The 16,557-nt window shown below is 42.8% G+C and overlaps 1 protein-coding gene across 1 annotated transcript in view; it reads right to left on the bottom strand.

Moving 5' to 3' along the window:
- Positions 1 to 16,557, bottom strand: part of LOC128831797 (dynein axonemal heavy chain 5-like) — a 279,614-nt gene that overhangs the window by 182,710 nt on the left and 80,347 nt on the right. The window contains exons 28-34 of the mRNA XM_054018564.1: positions 15,412 to 15,492; positions 14,928 to 15,332; positions 14,648 to 14,766; positions 13,428 to 13,564; positions 5,777 to 5,939; positions 554 to 665; positions 100 to 228 (exon numbers count right to left, since the gene is read on the bottom strand). Of these exons, the coding sequence (XP_053874539.1) occupies positions 100 to 228; positions 554 to 665; positions 5,777 to 5,939; positions 13,428 to 13,564; positions 14,648 to 14,766; positions 14,928 to 15,332; positions 15,412 to 15,492 (1,146 nt within the window). The remainder of the gene's footprint in view (positions 1 to 99; positions 229 to 553; positions 666 to 5,776; positions 5,940 to 13,427; positions 13,565 to 14,647; positions 14,767 to 14,927; positions 15,333 to 15,411; positions 15,493 to 16,557) is intronic.

The raw sequence follows: 16,557 nt of genomic DNA on the forward strand, positions 1-16,557 counted from the left end.
TTTGCACTATTAAGCTATATACAAATGGAGGACTCTGAAAGTGCAGAATCCCAGAATAGAAAGCTAGCCTTTAAATGCCAACAGAAGAAGTGTGTGTACCTCAATATCTTCCTTGTATTTTAACAATGAGGCATCCATTATGTTCTTCAGAGAGAAACTTTCAGAGACAACATCAAATTTATGGCCAGTTACTTGTGCAATTCTTTCCCAGTGTCTTGGCATCATTGCCTAGAAAAGTTCACAGGCATTAGAGTACAATAACATTTAAAAAGCAGTATTAGTTTTAGGGGGGAAATTATTATGCAATTTTCCACTGAAACAGTTCAATACTGGGAAATGTCTCAATCTTCATTCCATTAAAAGAATTACCATTCATCTAATCAAGCTGTGAAGTATTTTGTTTTTAGTTGCCTGTAACTAATCCTAATCAGATGTTACCATGCATACAGTTGCTTTGATCTTTTAAAAATGAAAGGTTGAAAGCATCTTATACACATAACATTATTTTGATCATCAAGTTAATCTTATCTTTAAAGTACCATATTGAACTAACTTTGTTTGCCATCATTTCAAGCAAAGGACAACTCTCAGCAAAATCATCAATCTTCTTTTTTAGGTCGTGAAAAGCTTGCCATTCCTTCAGGGCCTTAGGCAATTTACGAATTCTAAAAAGAGAATGGAATATCAGATTTGACATACCCATCATTCATCTTCTTTTATAACTGTTATCATCATCTCACCTTTCAATTTGTGGACAAAAAAATTGTAAATAAAACACCTGACTGCGACAGAGTGAAAACATCCCATAATATACTGAAAAAACCTTATGGAATCAAGATAAGCTTTACTGGTTAAGTTAAACCTCTCTGAATTAGCGTTAACACCTCTGCGGTACATTGTATTCAAAATGAAATTGTGTATGTGCTACTCTGGAACAGCGAGGGGGGATGAACTTCCTTAGTGATCAACCTTTCCAGTCCCTCTAGAGAGGTGCAGATATACTAGTTCAAACTGGATTCTCCAGAGGCCAACAGACAAAGAAAAGACTTCTGGATAAAAAGCTTTTACCTTCTTCCTGATCCCACAAATTGATAAGACCCCTGGTCCGTGGAGGACCCCAATCCTTAGGAGGGGATTGGAAGGACTTGGCTTACTGAAGCTTCATAAGACTGTGGGCTCATTCTGAGATGAAGCTCTGACAAATGTATGATCACAAAGAAACCCTTAGGACAGGGTGATGCCTCGTAAGCTTATTAACATGCGTGTAGGTTCTTTTATTGTTTTTTATGTTTTCTCTGCAATTTTTTTTACCTTAAAAATAAAGTAGCCTTGCTTTGAAAGACCTGTGTGATAACTTATGTGTGTAGCAATTACACTGTTATCCATCTCCAAAGAGAAAGTAAGCAGTTGGGCAGACTGTCTGTGCTGGAAATTACACAGTGAAGACAGGCAACTGTCCAGCCTGGAAATACCCTGATCAGAAGGGAGAGGGATGTATGTCTCCACTCAAGAGAGGCCACAGTTTGGGAGCTGGAGCACTGAGGGGAAATAGAGGTGCAGTTGCCCTGAACTGAGAAATTGACTTAGATATGAAAAAAATTTAAGGGAATGAAAAACTACTTGAAAATTGTTTCTCTTCCTCCCTCCTCAAAATGTAGGTCCCTATCCTGCAAAGATTTTAGCATGTATCTGTAGCTTTATACATTTGAATAGTCCATTGACTTCAAGGAGGTTACTCACACATGTAAAGTATGCAAGTGTTAAAGTCTTCGCAGGATCATGGCCTTAATTATTAATTTGCAAATAGACCTATTTTTGCAAACATACACAAAAGAGATCAGTTTTTCCAAGCAAAATGAGACCTCACGTTAGAGGGCAAGCTGACGGGTTTTTGAGCAGAAAAACAGTCCAGTTTCAGTCCAAATGATTTTGCATCATTATTTTACAGGGTGCCAAACACGGTGATATTTGGACACGCTTTGCATGACTTAAAGCTGGATCACTTAACTTTTCCATATTAAAGGTGTTTGCAGTGTAGCTGTAGGTGTGTTGGGCCCAAGATATTAGAGAGACCAGGTGGGTGAGGTCGTATCTTTTATTGGACCAACTTCTGCTGGTGAAAGAGACATGCTTTTGAGCTTGCACAGAGCTCTTCTTCAGGTCTGGGAAAGGTACTCACATAAAAAAAGCAGATTCATCACTCAACTTCAAAGCAAGTACAGACACAGCCCTGCCCGAATTAGCCAAGTGCCCCAGACGTCATATTCACTGGAAGCCTGAGCAAAGACATGCTTTCCTCAGGTTATGTTTTCAGAGATTTAAGATGAGCGAGAGGGCCAGATTCTAGTCTGAATTGTATCTACTTAAATCCTGAATAACACCAGTGACTTCAGTTAAATTATTCTGGAGTTACACTGATGTAACTGAGATCACAATCCGTCCCAGACTGTTGATAAAGCAGTGAGATATAAGCAGAGGACAGGTGCTGCAGAAGAACAGGCTCTTACACCTACAGTAGTGATCTTGGGCATGATTCTTCTTTGATCAACATAACATAACATAACATACATAAGAATGGCTGTACCAGGTCAGACCAAAGGTCCATGTAGCCCAGTATCCTGTCTACCGACAGTGTCCAATGCCAGGTGCCCCAGAGGGAATGGACCTAACAGGTAATGATCAAGTGATCTCTCTCCTGCCATCCATCTCCACCCTCTGACACACAGAGGCTAGGGACACCATTCCTTACCCATCCTGGCTAATAGCCATTAATGGACTTAACCACCATGAATTTATCCAATTCTCTTTTAAACGCTGTTATAGTCCTAGCCTTCACAACCTCCCCAGGTAAGGAGTTCCACAAGTTGACTGTAAGCTGCATGAAGAAGAACTTCCTTGTATTTGTTTTAAACTTGCTGCCTCCTCAGTGGGAGAAGGATCAGGCCTATTGTGTAAAGAGATTAAGAAAAGACTGGTACAGAGGAGTGGACAAAGACTGAAGGGGACCAGAAAGAGACAAGACTATGATATTTTTTTCCACTAGGTGATTGAGACAAAAGTCCTTCTGTTTTGAGCAACACTTTCATTAGCTTTTCAGATGCCCTGTGTATAATTTGGTTATGCTATACATTTTATAATCCTATGAACAGCAAAACACTATGGGCCTGTGATGGGGCAGCTGCCGCTCATTGGCTGGCAAAGGGTTAATAGCAGCCCTTGGAGCGGCTGCACAGAACCCAGCCAATCAGAGGAAGGCTTGAAAGCAGCCTATCAGGGCCAGGCTGGGCCTTATAAGAAGGCTGCAGGGCAGAGAGGAGCTGAGTCTCTCCCTGGAGGGCAAAGGGAGAAGAACTGGCTCTTAGAGAAGCACCTAAGACAGAGCAGTGCTGGGCAGGGTCAGCAGAGGCTGGGAGAGCTCTAGGCTGACCATTGCCAGACTGGGGCCCTAACACAAAGGGGCAGAAACGGTTCTGGGGCTACAGGGAAGTGGCCCAGAGAAGTAGGCAGTAGAGGAGTGTTGGAGGAGGGCAATAAGTGGCTGCCGCTAGAGGGTCCCTGGGTTGGGGCCCAGAGTAGTGGGCGGGCCTGGGTCCCCCCTTTCCTCCCCACTTGCCAGTGATGAGCGTGCCTAAACTAGACTGCAGTGTGCCCTTGGAGAAAGAGGCTAGACTGAGGACTGCAGTGAGCTACTTAAGCAAGTGATAGAACCAGAAGCTGCTGGTCCCCTGGAAGCAGGGGAGAGCCAGGGAGCGGGGACAGACAGAGGGCAGTGTCCAGAAGTGGACGCCGCAGTCTGGGAGTGACATGGGTCTGACTGTGAGGATGGTGGAAACTGAAAAAATAATGGAGGGCAAGACACCATTAGCGAAGGCGCGCCACTGAAAGAGCTAATTCCCTAACCAAACAGCAGGAGGCGCCGCTGTGGTGAGTCCAATCCCATTACAGGGCCATAATCCCAGCTGTGACAGATGGGAGAACAGAATATCTGAAGCCTGTACATAGGGTCTGCACACTTGCCTGTCCTAGATCTCAGTTCTTTGACAACTCTGCCCATATCACTGTACACCAGGATTTTGAGTTAGGGCAGGAATGGGTCAAAGGAGAAGCAGGATCAAATCCAGTGGATCTGCCAGTAGCTGTATTCACCACCCATTGCTCCACATACTGCAGAGGAGTGGTAGGGGTTATTGCAGACTTACAGATTCAGCTGTGGCCACTCCCTCAATGAAATCTTGGACCTACTGATGTCAATGGCAAAATCTCCATTGACTTCGGTGGGGTCAGGATTTCACTTCATGGCTCTACTGTGTTCCATGGACTGTGGGAAATGTTTCTCCTCTGAGCCCTCACAAAGAATCCCTATGAACCAAGCCTGGCTACTCAAGCTTGACAGAGGGGGAAGGCTTTGGTTCCTATAAAAGAAAATAAGAAAACTGAGGGTATAGAAATTGATAGTCACTTGACAGAATTCTGCCTAAAAAGCTCAAAGATTTAGGTTGAAGGACCCAATTATAGAATGATAGAATCTTAGAACTGGAAGGGGCCTTGAGAGGTCATCTAGTCCAGTCCCTCCTACTCATGGAAGAACTAAGTATTATCTAGACCATCCCTGACAGGTGTTTGTCTAACCTGCTCTTAAAAATCTCAAATGATGGAGATTCCACAACCTCCCTGAGCAATTTATTCCAGTGCTTAACCACCCTGACAATTAGGAAGTTTTTCCTAATGTCCAGCCTAAATCTCCCTTGCTGCAATTTAAGCCCATTGCTTCTTGGCCTATCCTCAAAAGTTAAGGAGAACAATTTACCTCCCTCCTCTTCGTAACAACCTTTTATGTACTTGAAAACTGTTATGTCCCCTCTCAGTCTTAAACAAACACAATTTTTTCAATCTTCCCTCATAGATCATGTTTTCTAGACCTTTAATCATTTTTGTTTTTCTTCTCTGGACGTTCTCCAATTTGTCCACATCTTTCCTGAATTGTGGCGCCCAGTTCCCTTTCCGCACTGCTCCTTCCTAGGCAGTCATTTCCCATTTTGTATGTGTGCAACTGATCGTTCCTTCCCAAGTGGAGTACTTTGCATTTGTCCTTATTGAATTTCATCCTATTTACTTCAGACCATTTCTCCAGTTTGTCCAGATCATTTGAATTTTAATCCTATCCTCCAAAGCACTTGCAACCCCTCCCAGCTGGGTATCATCCACAAACATAAGTGTACTCTCTATGCTATTATCTAAATCATTGGTGAAGATATTGAACAAAACCAAACCCAGAATTGATTCCTGCAGGACCCCACTCAATATGCCCTTCCAACTTAACTATTAACCACAGATAACAGTTTTCCAACCAGTAATGCACCCACCTTATAGTAGCTCCATCTAGGTTGTATTTCCCTAGTTTGTTTATGAAAAAGTCATGCGAGACAGTATCAAAATCAAGATATATCACATCTACCACTTCTCCCCATCCACAAGGCTTGTTACCCTGTCAAAGAAAGCTATCAGGTTGGTTTGACACGATTTGTTCTTGACAAATCCATGCTGATTGTTACTTATCACCTTATTGCGTTCAATGTATTTATATTCATGCAGCAGCTGTGTTGATTTTTTCTACCTCATTCTGTCTGAAATTTCTGTCTCTTGGACATCAGATGAGGCCAACGTTGGAAATATATAAGCATGTTGAAAAAATTCCCTGAAGGATCAGCTCTCATGAATTAATGAAAGATGTCAGAGAAGAATTTTGATGCATTTCAACTTATACTAAATCATTTACCTGTTTTGAAAATCCAGAAGTTCACTGTTAATTTTTTCAATGTCCAAGTCACTCCAAAATATTTCATAGTATCCACTGATATTAGCATTCACCGAATTGTAAAGACCATAAAGTTTCTGAAGCAGTGTAAGCTCCCGTTTTATTTTTTGTAGTTCTGGATATTCTGTTCCAAATTTTAAAAGAAGCAAATTGTGATTATCTATTAGATTCAAACTATTTAAGAAAAATATAATCTATGCCTTTTTAAAATGAAGTTTTAATAAACATAAAGGGTCAGGTTTTGACACCATTATTCACACTGAGTAGTGAATATTCCTCAAATAGTCACAAAAACAGCCCCATTGAGCAAGAGTGTCAGAATCTGGCCCACAGTAATTACTCAGTTTCCAGCCAGTGTATGACCACTTCTTTATATCATAAACCTAACCATATTATGGAGAGACAACTCATGACTTTGTACTTAAATTCGTGTTGAAGAAGGCAGCTAAAGTGGAGACTTAGTCTACCAATTTTATAAAATATTTTCTTCCCAAATTTGCACCAGTTACCAGAGAGGTACAGATTTAATAACAACATTTAAAATGATCCTATAAAATATGTTAAAAGTTAGAAGCATTTAGAAAGGACCCCATTTTTTAAAAATTTCACTCATATTATTGCAGTGATTAGGGAATCCCTAGCTAAATATATTGTTAAAATTTAGAAATGTCAAACTTGCCATTTGCGGACCCATTTCTTTCTTTCTTTCTTTCTTTCAGGCAAAGTTACAATAAAATGTAAGCATACGTCATTGCTACGATTGTTACGGAGATCACAGAAGTCACAGAATTCATGACTTCCACTGATTTTCTGCCCTAGGGCTGGAACTCCCAGCCAGCCCTGCCCACGCAGCTCCCCAGCCATGGCACGGCCAGCGGCGGGATCCCAGAGATCCCACTGCAGTGGGGGCCCAGGAGCCCCAGCAGCAGTGGGTGCTGAACCTGCCTCTCCCTTTTGTCAGGGATATTTTTAGTGCAAGTCAGAGACAGATCACAGGCTTCTGTGAATTTTTGTTAATTGCTTGTGACCTGTCCATGACTTTTACTAAATATATAAGTGATAAACTTAGCATTATTCATTGTACATTATACTCAGAATCAGGTTAATAGTTAAAGAACCTTACTAAAGATTCTGACTTGCTCCCTGGAGAGCCCTTCTCCTCTGAGTTTGCTTAAAAAAAAAAAAAAAAAAAAGTGACCAAATTTCTGAACACCTATGAGGTTGCTCTATCTTGAATTTTAACAACATTTGAGGAGTTGACCCAGGAGCAAGCTGGAACAAATGGTTTAAATTCTAAGATATACACAATTTTTATTGGTTTCAGTGGAAACTACAATCCATCGGTGATCTTCCAGAAAACACCATCCTGGCCACTATGTAGAAGCCCTCTACACCAATATTCCACACAAAGATGGACTACAGTCTATCAGGAACAGTATCCCTGATAATGTCACAGCTAACCTGGTGGCTGAACTTTGTGACTTTGTCCTCACCCACAACTATTTCACATTTGGGGACAATATACACCTTCAAGTCAGCAGCACTGCTATGGGTACCTGCATGGCCCCACAGTATGCCAACATTTTTATGGCTGGCTTAGAACAACGCTTCCTTAGCTCTCGTCCCCTAATGCCCCTACTCTACTTGTGCTACATTGATGACATCTTCATCATCTGGACCCATGGAAAGGAAGCCCTTGACGAATTCTACCATGATTTCAATAATTTCCATCCCACCATTAACCTCAGCCTAGATCAATCCACACAAGCAGTTCATTTCCTGGACACTACTGTGCTAATAAGCGATGGTCACATAAATACCACCCTATACTGGAAACCTACTGACCGCTATACTTACCTACATGCCTCTAGCTTCCATCCAGGACACACCACAAGATCCATTGTCTACAACCAAGCTCTAAGATACAACCGCATTTGCTCCAATCCCTCAGACAGAGACAAGCACCTACAAGATCTCTATCAAGCATTCTTAAAACTACAATACCCACCTGCTGAAGTGAAAAAACAGATTGACAGAGCCAGACGAGTACCCAGAAGTCACCTCCTACAAGACAGGCCCAACAAAGAAAATAACAGAATACCACTAGCCGTCACCTTCAGCCCCCAACTAAAACCTCTCCAGCGCATCATCAAGGATCTACAACCTATCCTGAAAGATGATCCCTCAGTCTCACAGATCTTGGGAGACAGACCTGTCCTCACTTACAGACAACCCCCCAACCTGAAGCAAATACTCACCAGCAACTGAACAAAAACACTGACCCAGGAACCTATCCTTGCAACAAAGCCCGATGCCAACTCTGTGCACATATCTATTCAAGTGACATCATCATAGGACCTAATCACATCAACCATACCATCAGGGGCTCGTTCACCTGCACATCTACCAATGTGATATATGCCATCATGTGCCAGCAATGCCCCTCTGCCATGTACATTGGCCAAACCGAACAGTCTCTACGCAAAAGAATTAATGGACACAAATCTGACATCAGGAATCATAATACTCAAAAACCAGTGGGAGAACACTTTAACCTGTCTGGTCATTCAGTGACAGACCTGCGGGTGGCTATTTTACAACAGAAAAGCTTCAAAAACAGACTCCAACGAGAAACTGCTGAACTCGATTTGATATGCAAATTAGACATAATCAATTTAGGTTTGAATAAAGACTGGGAATGGCTGAGCCATTACAAACATTGAATCCATCTCCCCATGTAAGTACTCTCACACTTCTTATCAACCTGTCTGTACTGGGCTATCTTGATTATCACTTCAAAAGGTTTTTTTTTTTTTCTCTCTCTTGCTTAATTGGCCTCTCAGAGTTGGTAAGACAACTCCCACCTGTTCATGCTCTCTGTATGTGTGTGTATATATATATCTCCTCAATATATGTTCCATTCTATGCATCTGAAGAAGTGGGATGTAGCCATGAAAGCTTATGCTCAAATAAATTTGTTAGTCTCTAAGGTGCCACAAGTACTCCTGTTCTTTTTACAATTTTGATTGAAAACAATGTTGATAATAAACAACCTAGATGAAAAGATGGGTGAGGGATTAGGACAAAGAAATGGGTCTGGATGAGTGTGTCTCTGTATGGGAAAGAGGATAAACATCTTGAATTAGTGTAGCTCATAATGAAAATGTTTGTAAATTACTGTCTAGATGGCATCATGGGAGGCAGGTTTGTATAATTTTTGGTGGTGCCCAAGTGGATCCGTCCCATCCATAGGACGGACCGGGGCAACCACCCCGGGTCCCGTGCTTTGTGGGGGCCCCACGTTTCAGGAGAATGCGGGGTCCAGGGTGCCTGGCGCCGACAGCAGCGAGCAACCCTGCTCCGTCCCGCCTCTTCCCACCCCGCCCCCACTCCACCTCTTCCCCGAAGCCCCTGCCCCTGAGCAATGCCGGGAGCCGGCGAGGTGGAGCGGAGTGGGCTGGGGTCAGGTCACTCACTGCTGCCAGCGCCAGGCCCCCGCTAACTCCCCAGGCCGCCCTGGAACCCGTGACCCCCTGAAGCACAAGGCAGGGGTAGGCACCACCATGTTGTGCGACGAACACTTGACAAAATTACCGGACTTAGTGACAGACATTGGGGGTAGGGGGTATTATGTCATTCAATCATTCAACCCATAACATAGCACACATTTTGCGACACTGAAAAAAAACCCAGTAACCCAGCTAATAATAACAACAATCATAATAATAAATTCAACTCATATAATTAATGAAAAATGTGTGTATACTGCATATGAGATTATATGAGAAATGAAAATGAGCTTGCTTTGGGATTTTACAAGGACTTATATCATTTAAACACATTTGATACCTTAAGTAATGATAACACTTCTTGCAAATCATATAAATAGGGAACCCACAGTCCCCTTCCCTCACCCCATTGCAAAGGCACAGGGGTTACTGCTGACTGCCCTAGGGATGCAGAAAACCCTATGGGCAAAACATATGGAAAGAAGAGGATCAATTTATACAGAGGGCTGAAGGGGACTCCCAATAGTGCATTAATTAACACTTAATAAATACATCAAAATTAAATACGTTACAGAGGTAAGAACCTGTAATGACAGACTTTACTTCATGAGAAGCTCCAGAGAAAGACGACGCAGAGGGAGTAATGGTAGGAGTAATCCTAGGGAGACCAAAGGGGCTGGTAGAGGGAGCAGAGAGAGAACAAGGGTAGAGGCAGAGTCACTGCAGAGTTGACCCAGTCTTCTGCCTCTCCCCTGTGGGTGGAAACACTGATCACTATCACTTTAGGAGGGAACAATAGAATGGAATGCCAAGAAGAATGAATGACTTGAGGACAATTTCCTGAAGGTACCCATATCCTTGCACAGCTTTTCTAGCTCCAACATTTCTGCACAGGGTGGTTTGGCCCACAGAAATAAAAATCTACACATCTTCCATGGACCAATGGAAGAAACCAGGTACAATTCAAGTGACTTTTAAAATTGCCTATGAAACCGAGTGAACAAAATAAATGAGCTCATGAACAACCAGAAAATATGCTTCTCAAGTGAAAAAACTATAAATGGACTTCTTTACAAAGAAATTGTAAGTTTTCTTACAGGAAAAGCCACAAACTGTCTGGAAAGGAAGAGAAGATTGAATTACTTCCTCAGTGAAATTAAATATCCAGAGGATTGCTGTGCCTGTGATGATGATGACTGGGGCTTGCTCACCTGTGGCTCCCCCTCCCCGTGCTGTGGAGGCACAGCTGGGCAGGTCTGCATCCGCAAGCAGGCACCCTGCTTCTGGTGCAGCTCCCATTGGCCATGCTGGTCAATAGGCTGGGAGCCTCCCGGCCAATGGCTGGTGGGAGGGGAGGAAAGCAAAGGGGGAGATTGTAGGAAGCTCTGGAGCAGGGGAGGCAGTGGGGGAGGGGAGTTGTCTGGCACAAAGGGGGAGCTCTCTGGAGAGGGGTGACAGAGGCACAGGGGTTGTTGGGGGTCTCTCGGGGGGGGCAGAGGGTTGTGTGGGTCTCTGTGGGGCTGGGGGAGTGATGGATGGAGCCAGCCACAGCCCAGGTCTGCTCTGCGGGGGGGGGGGGGAGGAGGGAGGAGCTGCTATAGTCCCCTCAGGAAGCCCCCTCTGAACTGTGTATTTTATGCCAGCCCCAGGGTGCCCATCACTGCTCCTTTCCCCCACCCCCAGCTCCATCTGTCTGTCCCCACAACCCCACAGCTGTGTCTGTGTCTCTCTGACAGTGACAGACTCCTGGGGCTCTCTCTGCCTGTGGCTCCCTCCCCCTCCCTGCTGTGGAGGCGTGGCCAGACAGCTCTGGCATCGGACCCTGCAGCTCCCATTGGGCTGGGAGCTGGGTCGGCGCTGGGGCCTCTCTGCAGCACGCAGCGACTCTGGGGACGGGGGGAGCTGCTCCCGAGGTGAGAGTGCCCCGTGTTGCTGACCCATGGCGCAGGGCCTCCCAAAGCACGGGGCCTGGGGCCCAAACATTGGTGGAGCTGGGCCCACCTTCATGAATATTGATGGAGCATGGGCACCACGGGCCCATATAACTCGCTGCCTCTGGATGGTATTGGACTTCAGTTGAGATCCATCACATTTTTGCTACTAGGGAGGCGCTCTGTTGGAAGGTTGCAGGGAAAGGTGGGAGGAAATTATTTAAAAGATTCATCTTATGACAAAATGGCAGCTTCCTAGAGATCCCTCAACCTGCTTACTTAATGCCCCAGTAAAGGATCTACATTTTAAACAAATTAATTTATTATTTATTGTTAGCAGCTAGACTTTGTATTGCACATTATTAGAAAAATATGGCCCCCTCCTCCTATGGAATTGTGGCATAGTAAAATATGGACTGTCCTTGTAATGGAAAAGCTTTCACACCACGAAGCACCAAAAAGAGGATAGGTATGTATACATATTTCTGATGTCTCACAGGGCGAGCACTAAATTTAATATTTATAAAATAAGGTGTTTATTGCATTTTTGTCACAACTTTAATTTAAACCAAAGCATTTGTTGGGGAAGGCACTTTACTCTAGACAAGGAACATATTTTACTACAATGAAGCTGACACTGAAAGCATTTACCAGTATCACTATCAGGATTTACAGGGCCCAGGATAAGGTGTCAACATCCCCTCTTTGGTCCAGAGCCTTGCTGGACCCCATCTCCCAGAGAAGCTATCCATGATGTAATTTTCTGTAGCCCATCCCTTCCTGTCAGAGAGCTCACTGTCCCTTATTTCTAACCCTATCCCCGGTTGTTTTTAATTACCCTGCCCTCATCAACCCTGCCAGCCCGTAGGCCTACACTCACACAGCTTAGTACTCCTATTCAACCATGCCCACTCACACAGGGACCGCAGAGACCTTAGTACCCACACTCAATTCAACTAATTTTTATTTCAATTAATTAATACTGTATTGATAAGACAATCTACTCTAAAAGTGTCACCAAAGCGTTAACAGAGACAGAAGCTCAGGTTTCTGTCAGAGGTAGGCAGACTCCATCCAAGATGCCAATCTTCAATAAGCTGTGCACACTCTCTCCTGGGTGCAGTCACTATGGGTATGTCTACACTGCAATTCAACACCCAGAACTGGCCTGTGTCAGCTGACTCAGGTTCTCGGGGCTTGGGCTAAGGGGTTGTTCAGTTGCTATGTAGATGTCAGGCCAGAGCCCATGCTCTGGGACCACGCAGACATGCCCAATCATCTACACAGCAATTAAACAGCCCAGTAACCTAAGCCCGAGTCAGCTGACACAGGCCAGCTGCATTTGTTTAATTGCAGTGCAGACATACCCTTATATTAACACGAATTTGTCATGTTGCATCTCCTTCGGAGCTCCATTTCTCAAAAAAGCTGTCTTCTTTATGTCAGGTATGGTTAAACTCCATTTCTGCACAGGGTTGTCTAAACCATCTGTGACTGCAAATAAAAGATTCCTTTGAGGATGTTGACCCAGATCTTCAGGTGTATCACAACGCCTCTTTGTGCACCTGAGGAAGGTGGTCAAAGGTAGTTTAAAGTCACCTTTGCCGTCACTCAGGGCCAGATTTGTAAAGGTATTTAGGCACCTAAAGATGCAGATAGGCGCTTAGTGGGATTTCAAAAGCTCCTAGGCACTTTTGAAAACCCTAGTAGATACCTACTTGCATCATTAGGTGCCTAAATACCTTTACATAGGTCACCTCCAGCCTCTGGGCAACAGGGGGCCAGTTTGGTATTGGATACAAACTGCTGCAACTGCTATGGTTTTCTTTTGATTTTAGTTCGTGTTTTTGAAGCAGAAGTACCTGAGGTCTATTTTGTTGTCATATTGAGGTCCTAAGTGGCCACAGATTTGTTAGAAATGCCTATAATAGAGTTAATTAAAATCCATAACCTTTTAATTTCTCCAGATATTTGTTTAGACCTCCAGATTACAAAAGCAAATGTTGAGATGATATTCCAGTGACAATATCTGATTAGCCCTTTGTACAACTAAGACCCAAACCTTAATGGACAAAGCTGCCAGCCAGACAGCAACCACACAAACGCTTGGCTAATATTATTTGCCTGACATTCATTTTGTGATGTTTTGAACTCCAACTGCGGCATCATTACCTGTGACAGAAAGACCAAATAATTCTTCCCCACCAGAAAAAGTGATATACTTCCTCCACAGTTCATCAAACTTGGCTTGGAAGATTTGTAATCTATCACTTGCTTCCCAGGGAGGAATGTCTTCCGCACCAGGGCCTCTGCAAAAATCAACATAGTCAAATTCACATATAAAGTAATACCAATTGTGCAGGTTTTCCAAAGAGCATCATAGAGGTACTGTTTAAAGAAATGGAAAACTCTCCTAGCCCACATACTATGAAATATTTTTTAAACATAAGGGATTTTTTTCTGATAATTGACATTTATCCCAAAAGATCTGAGAAGAGAGACGAAAAATATAATTGTTTTGACATCCGATGTTAGGTCTTTCCTAAGGGTCTTTCCTACATTTCTGGTGACACAACTCGCCCTAACTACCAGCATCTGAAGTTAACAGGAACAAAAAGGTCAACAATTTTTTTATTTTGTTTCGAGGGGTCCAGGGTGCCTGGCGCCAACAGCAGCGAGCAACCCTGCTCCGCCCCGCCTCTTCCCACCCCGCCCCCACTCCACCTCTTCCCCGAAGCCCCCGTCCCTGAGCAATGCCGGGATTTTTGTTTTTAAATATATATTTTAATTAATGTGATTTTCACTTTCACTCTTCATGAAACAAGGGAAAATCACTACACTGATAGCAATCAACCCTCAATGGAGAAGATTACAACAGTTAGTGCCAGAGACAAAATTAAACCATCAAGTAAATACAATGAAGGTATATGATTTTTGTCCCTAACTGTAAACTTGGATGGTTCAGTGCACTGGGTAATGGGCTTCAGCAGGTCTGAATCTCCATTGACTTCAAAGGGACTATTCTCACATTTAAAATTAAACACATACTTAAGTGCTTTGCTGGATCAGGACCTTAGAAGAGTTTGACTTGAGATTTGGGCTGAGGTTCTGGTTGATTCTTATTTTTTCCAATCCTAATTAATTCATCTGACATTTCAAACTTGAATCTTACACTGAAATGAATCTATGGCAATAATAGTATTTACCCAACCCAGACCTTTAAAGGTAAAACACATTGAGGAAAAAATTGTGCTTTTTGAAACTATGTATTTCTTTCAGCTGTAATGTGCCTCTTACAGCCTCTTGTTAGTTTCCTGAAGACACTTTAGATGTACCCTTCTGGAACAATTACCAATGTAACATAATGTTGTACTGCACCATGATTCACTCACTTTTCATTATAGTCTGTGTAAAATTCCACAGCATCAATCTGGAACTTTTTAACACCATTCAGTAAATCTGTTTTCATGGATGGTTGCACTTCAAGCAGCAAGTCCTGAATCTTCAATACCTGTCATAAGTAAATATATGCATAAAAGTGAAAATAATCAGGAGGATTTGAAATAAGTGAATGTTTAAAATAAACTGGTTCTCCTCCAGTCATGTGGCACAAAAAATTCTGACAAGAATGACTGTACTTTGCCTACTCTAGAAGTGATAAAACTACAGTACCTGTGTGTTTAGATTCTTCCAAGCATATGCCAACCCATCAACTCTTTCTGCATTTCCATCTTTGAACAGTAGATCATACTTATGTAGCAGAGCATAAGATTCCTCTATAGGTCCAATTGTCATGTCAATTTTAATCTCAGCCTCTCGTATTTCCTTTAATGCTTCCATTGCTCCTCGCACATCATCAAGATCATTGATTGGCCTGTTTAATCGCTTGCTGAGGTTGTCAATGAATGTGTAAATTGCATCCATGTCCATGGCAGCTTTTTTATTTAAAGCTAATCCAAATGATCTCTGCCTCAAATGACATTCCTGAATTAAGGCCATTTTCAAAGACTCAGTTGCAAAATCCACTGATTCCAATATGCAATGACTTGGCAGTTCTCTAATTTGGATTTCTAATTGCTAAGAATAAAACAAATTATCAACTTTACTGCACTATAACTTTTCTCTGAACAGCAGAAGAATTTTAGGCAATACTTACAGAAAAGTAATTAATCTGTGTTCGGAATTCAGACATCACTGGGTTAGTCTCTAGAAATTCTTTTACTTTTTCCTCTGGATCCTGCATAATTGGAGAATTGTATATTATCGTTTAACATTTATAGTAGCCTCCTTATCCCCAAACTGGGCTAGGTGCAGTGCAAACATAAATGAAGACATGGTCTCTGTCTCAAAGAGCTTAAAATCTAATTTAAGTTTTATAAATCATTCCAACTGCTTTGTTTTTTCTGTCTTCTCTCCTTTTCCCCATTCCCCTTTTGAATCACATTTTCTGTATCTGTCAGCAGGAAATTGACACAGACCATGATGCCAGTTACCACTCCAAATATTTCTATGGAGTTTGAAATCAAGCTACCAAAACTATGGTGGGAATTTTTAGTCTACCCATCCCCATTCGTTGCAGAACAACTCAGATTCACCAACACCTAGAACATCTTCATGAAGTTGAAAATACACTCCATAGCCACTTAACAGTAGCTGAATGAATCAACAGTCCCTTCTCCCAGAAACTGTATGTTTTTTACCTATACTTTACAGCTACTAATATAAGACTAGGGCATATTCAGTATCAGATCATTTAGCATACAGTGGAGCTTAGTGGGAGGAGATACTAATGATGGCATTGGCATGACGTTCTGCTCCTACGGAGGCTGGCTGTTGGGCTCTGGACAAGTTGGAGTTGCACTTTCACCTCCACCCTCATACCCAGATATATTTTTGGTCTTGTATAGGCTCATTTTGAACTATCTGATCTTCATCCAGCTTCTAATCTGTAGCTGGCATTGGGAGGTCTTTTGTGATTACACTTTTTGCATCTCCTGAGAAGAGAGAAAGCAGAGTATCACCTGTGTGTTGTTAGTTATGGAGACCGTGGCAACACACAATTTCCACAAATGGTCTCACAGAGACACTGAAGAGGAAGAAGGACAGCACTGATTCCTGCAGAACTATATACATAAGTGCTCTTGTAGATGAAGAGCAGCCGCCATTCACAACTCTTGAGATATTCCTGGAGAAACCATTTGTTTGTTTGAAACCATTACAGTGCTATATCATTTAATCTCGCAAGTCTTGTAAGTGCAGCAGCAGCAACAGAGGCCAACTCTGTCAAAGGCTGAGGAAAGGT

The sequence above is a fragment of the Malaclemys terrapin genome, chromosome 2, assembly GCF_027887155.1.
Source record: "Malaclemys terrapin pileata isolate rMalTer1 chromosome 2, rMalTer1.hap1, whole genome shotgun sequence".
Lineage (NCBI taxonomy): Eukaryota > Metazoa > Chordata > Testudines > Emydidae > Malaclemys > Malaclemys terrapin.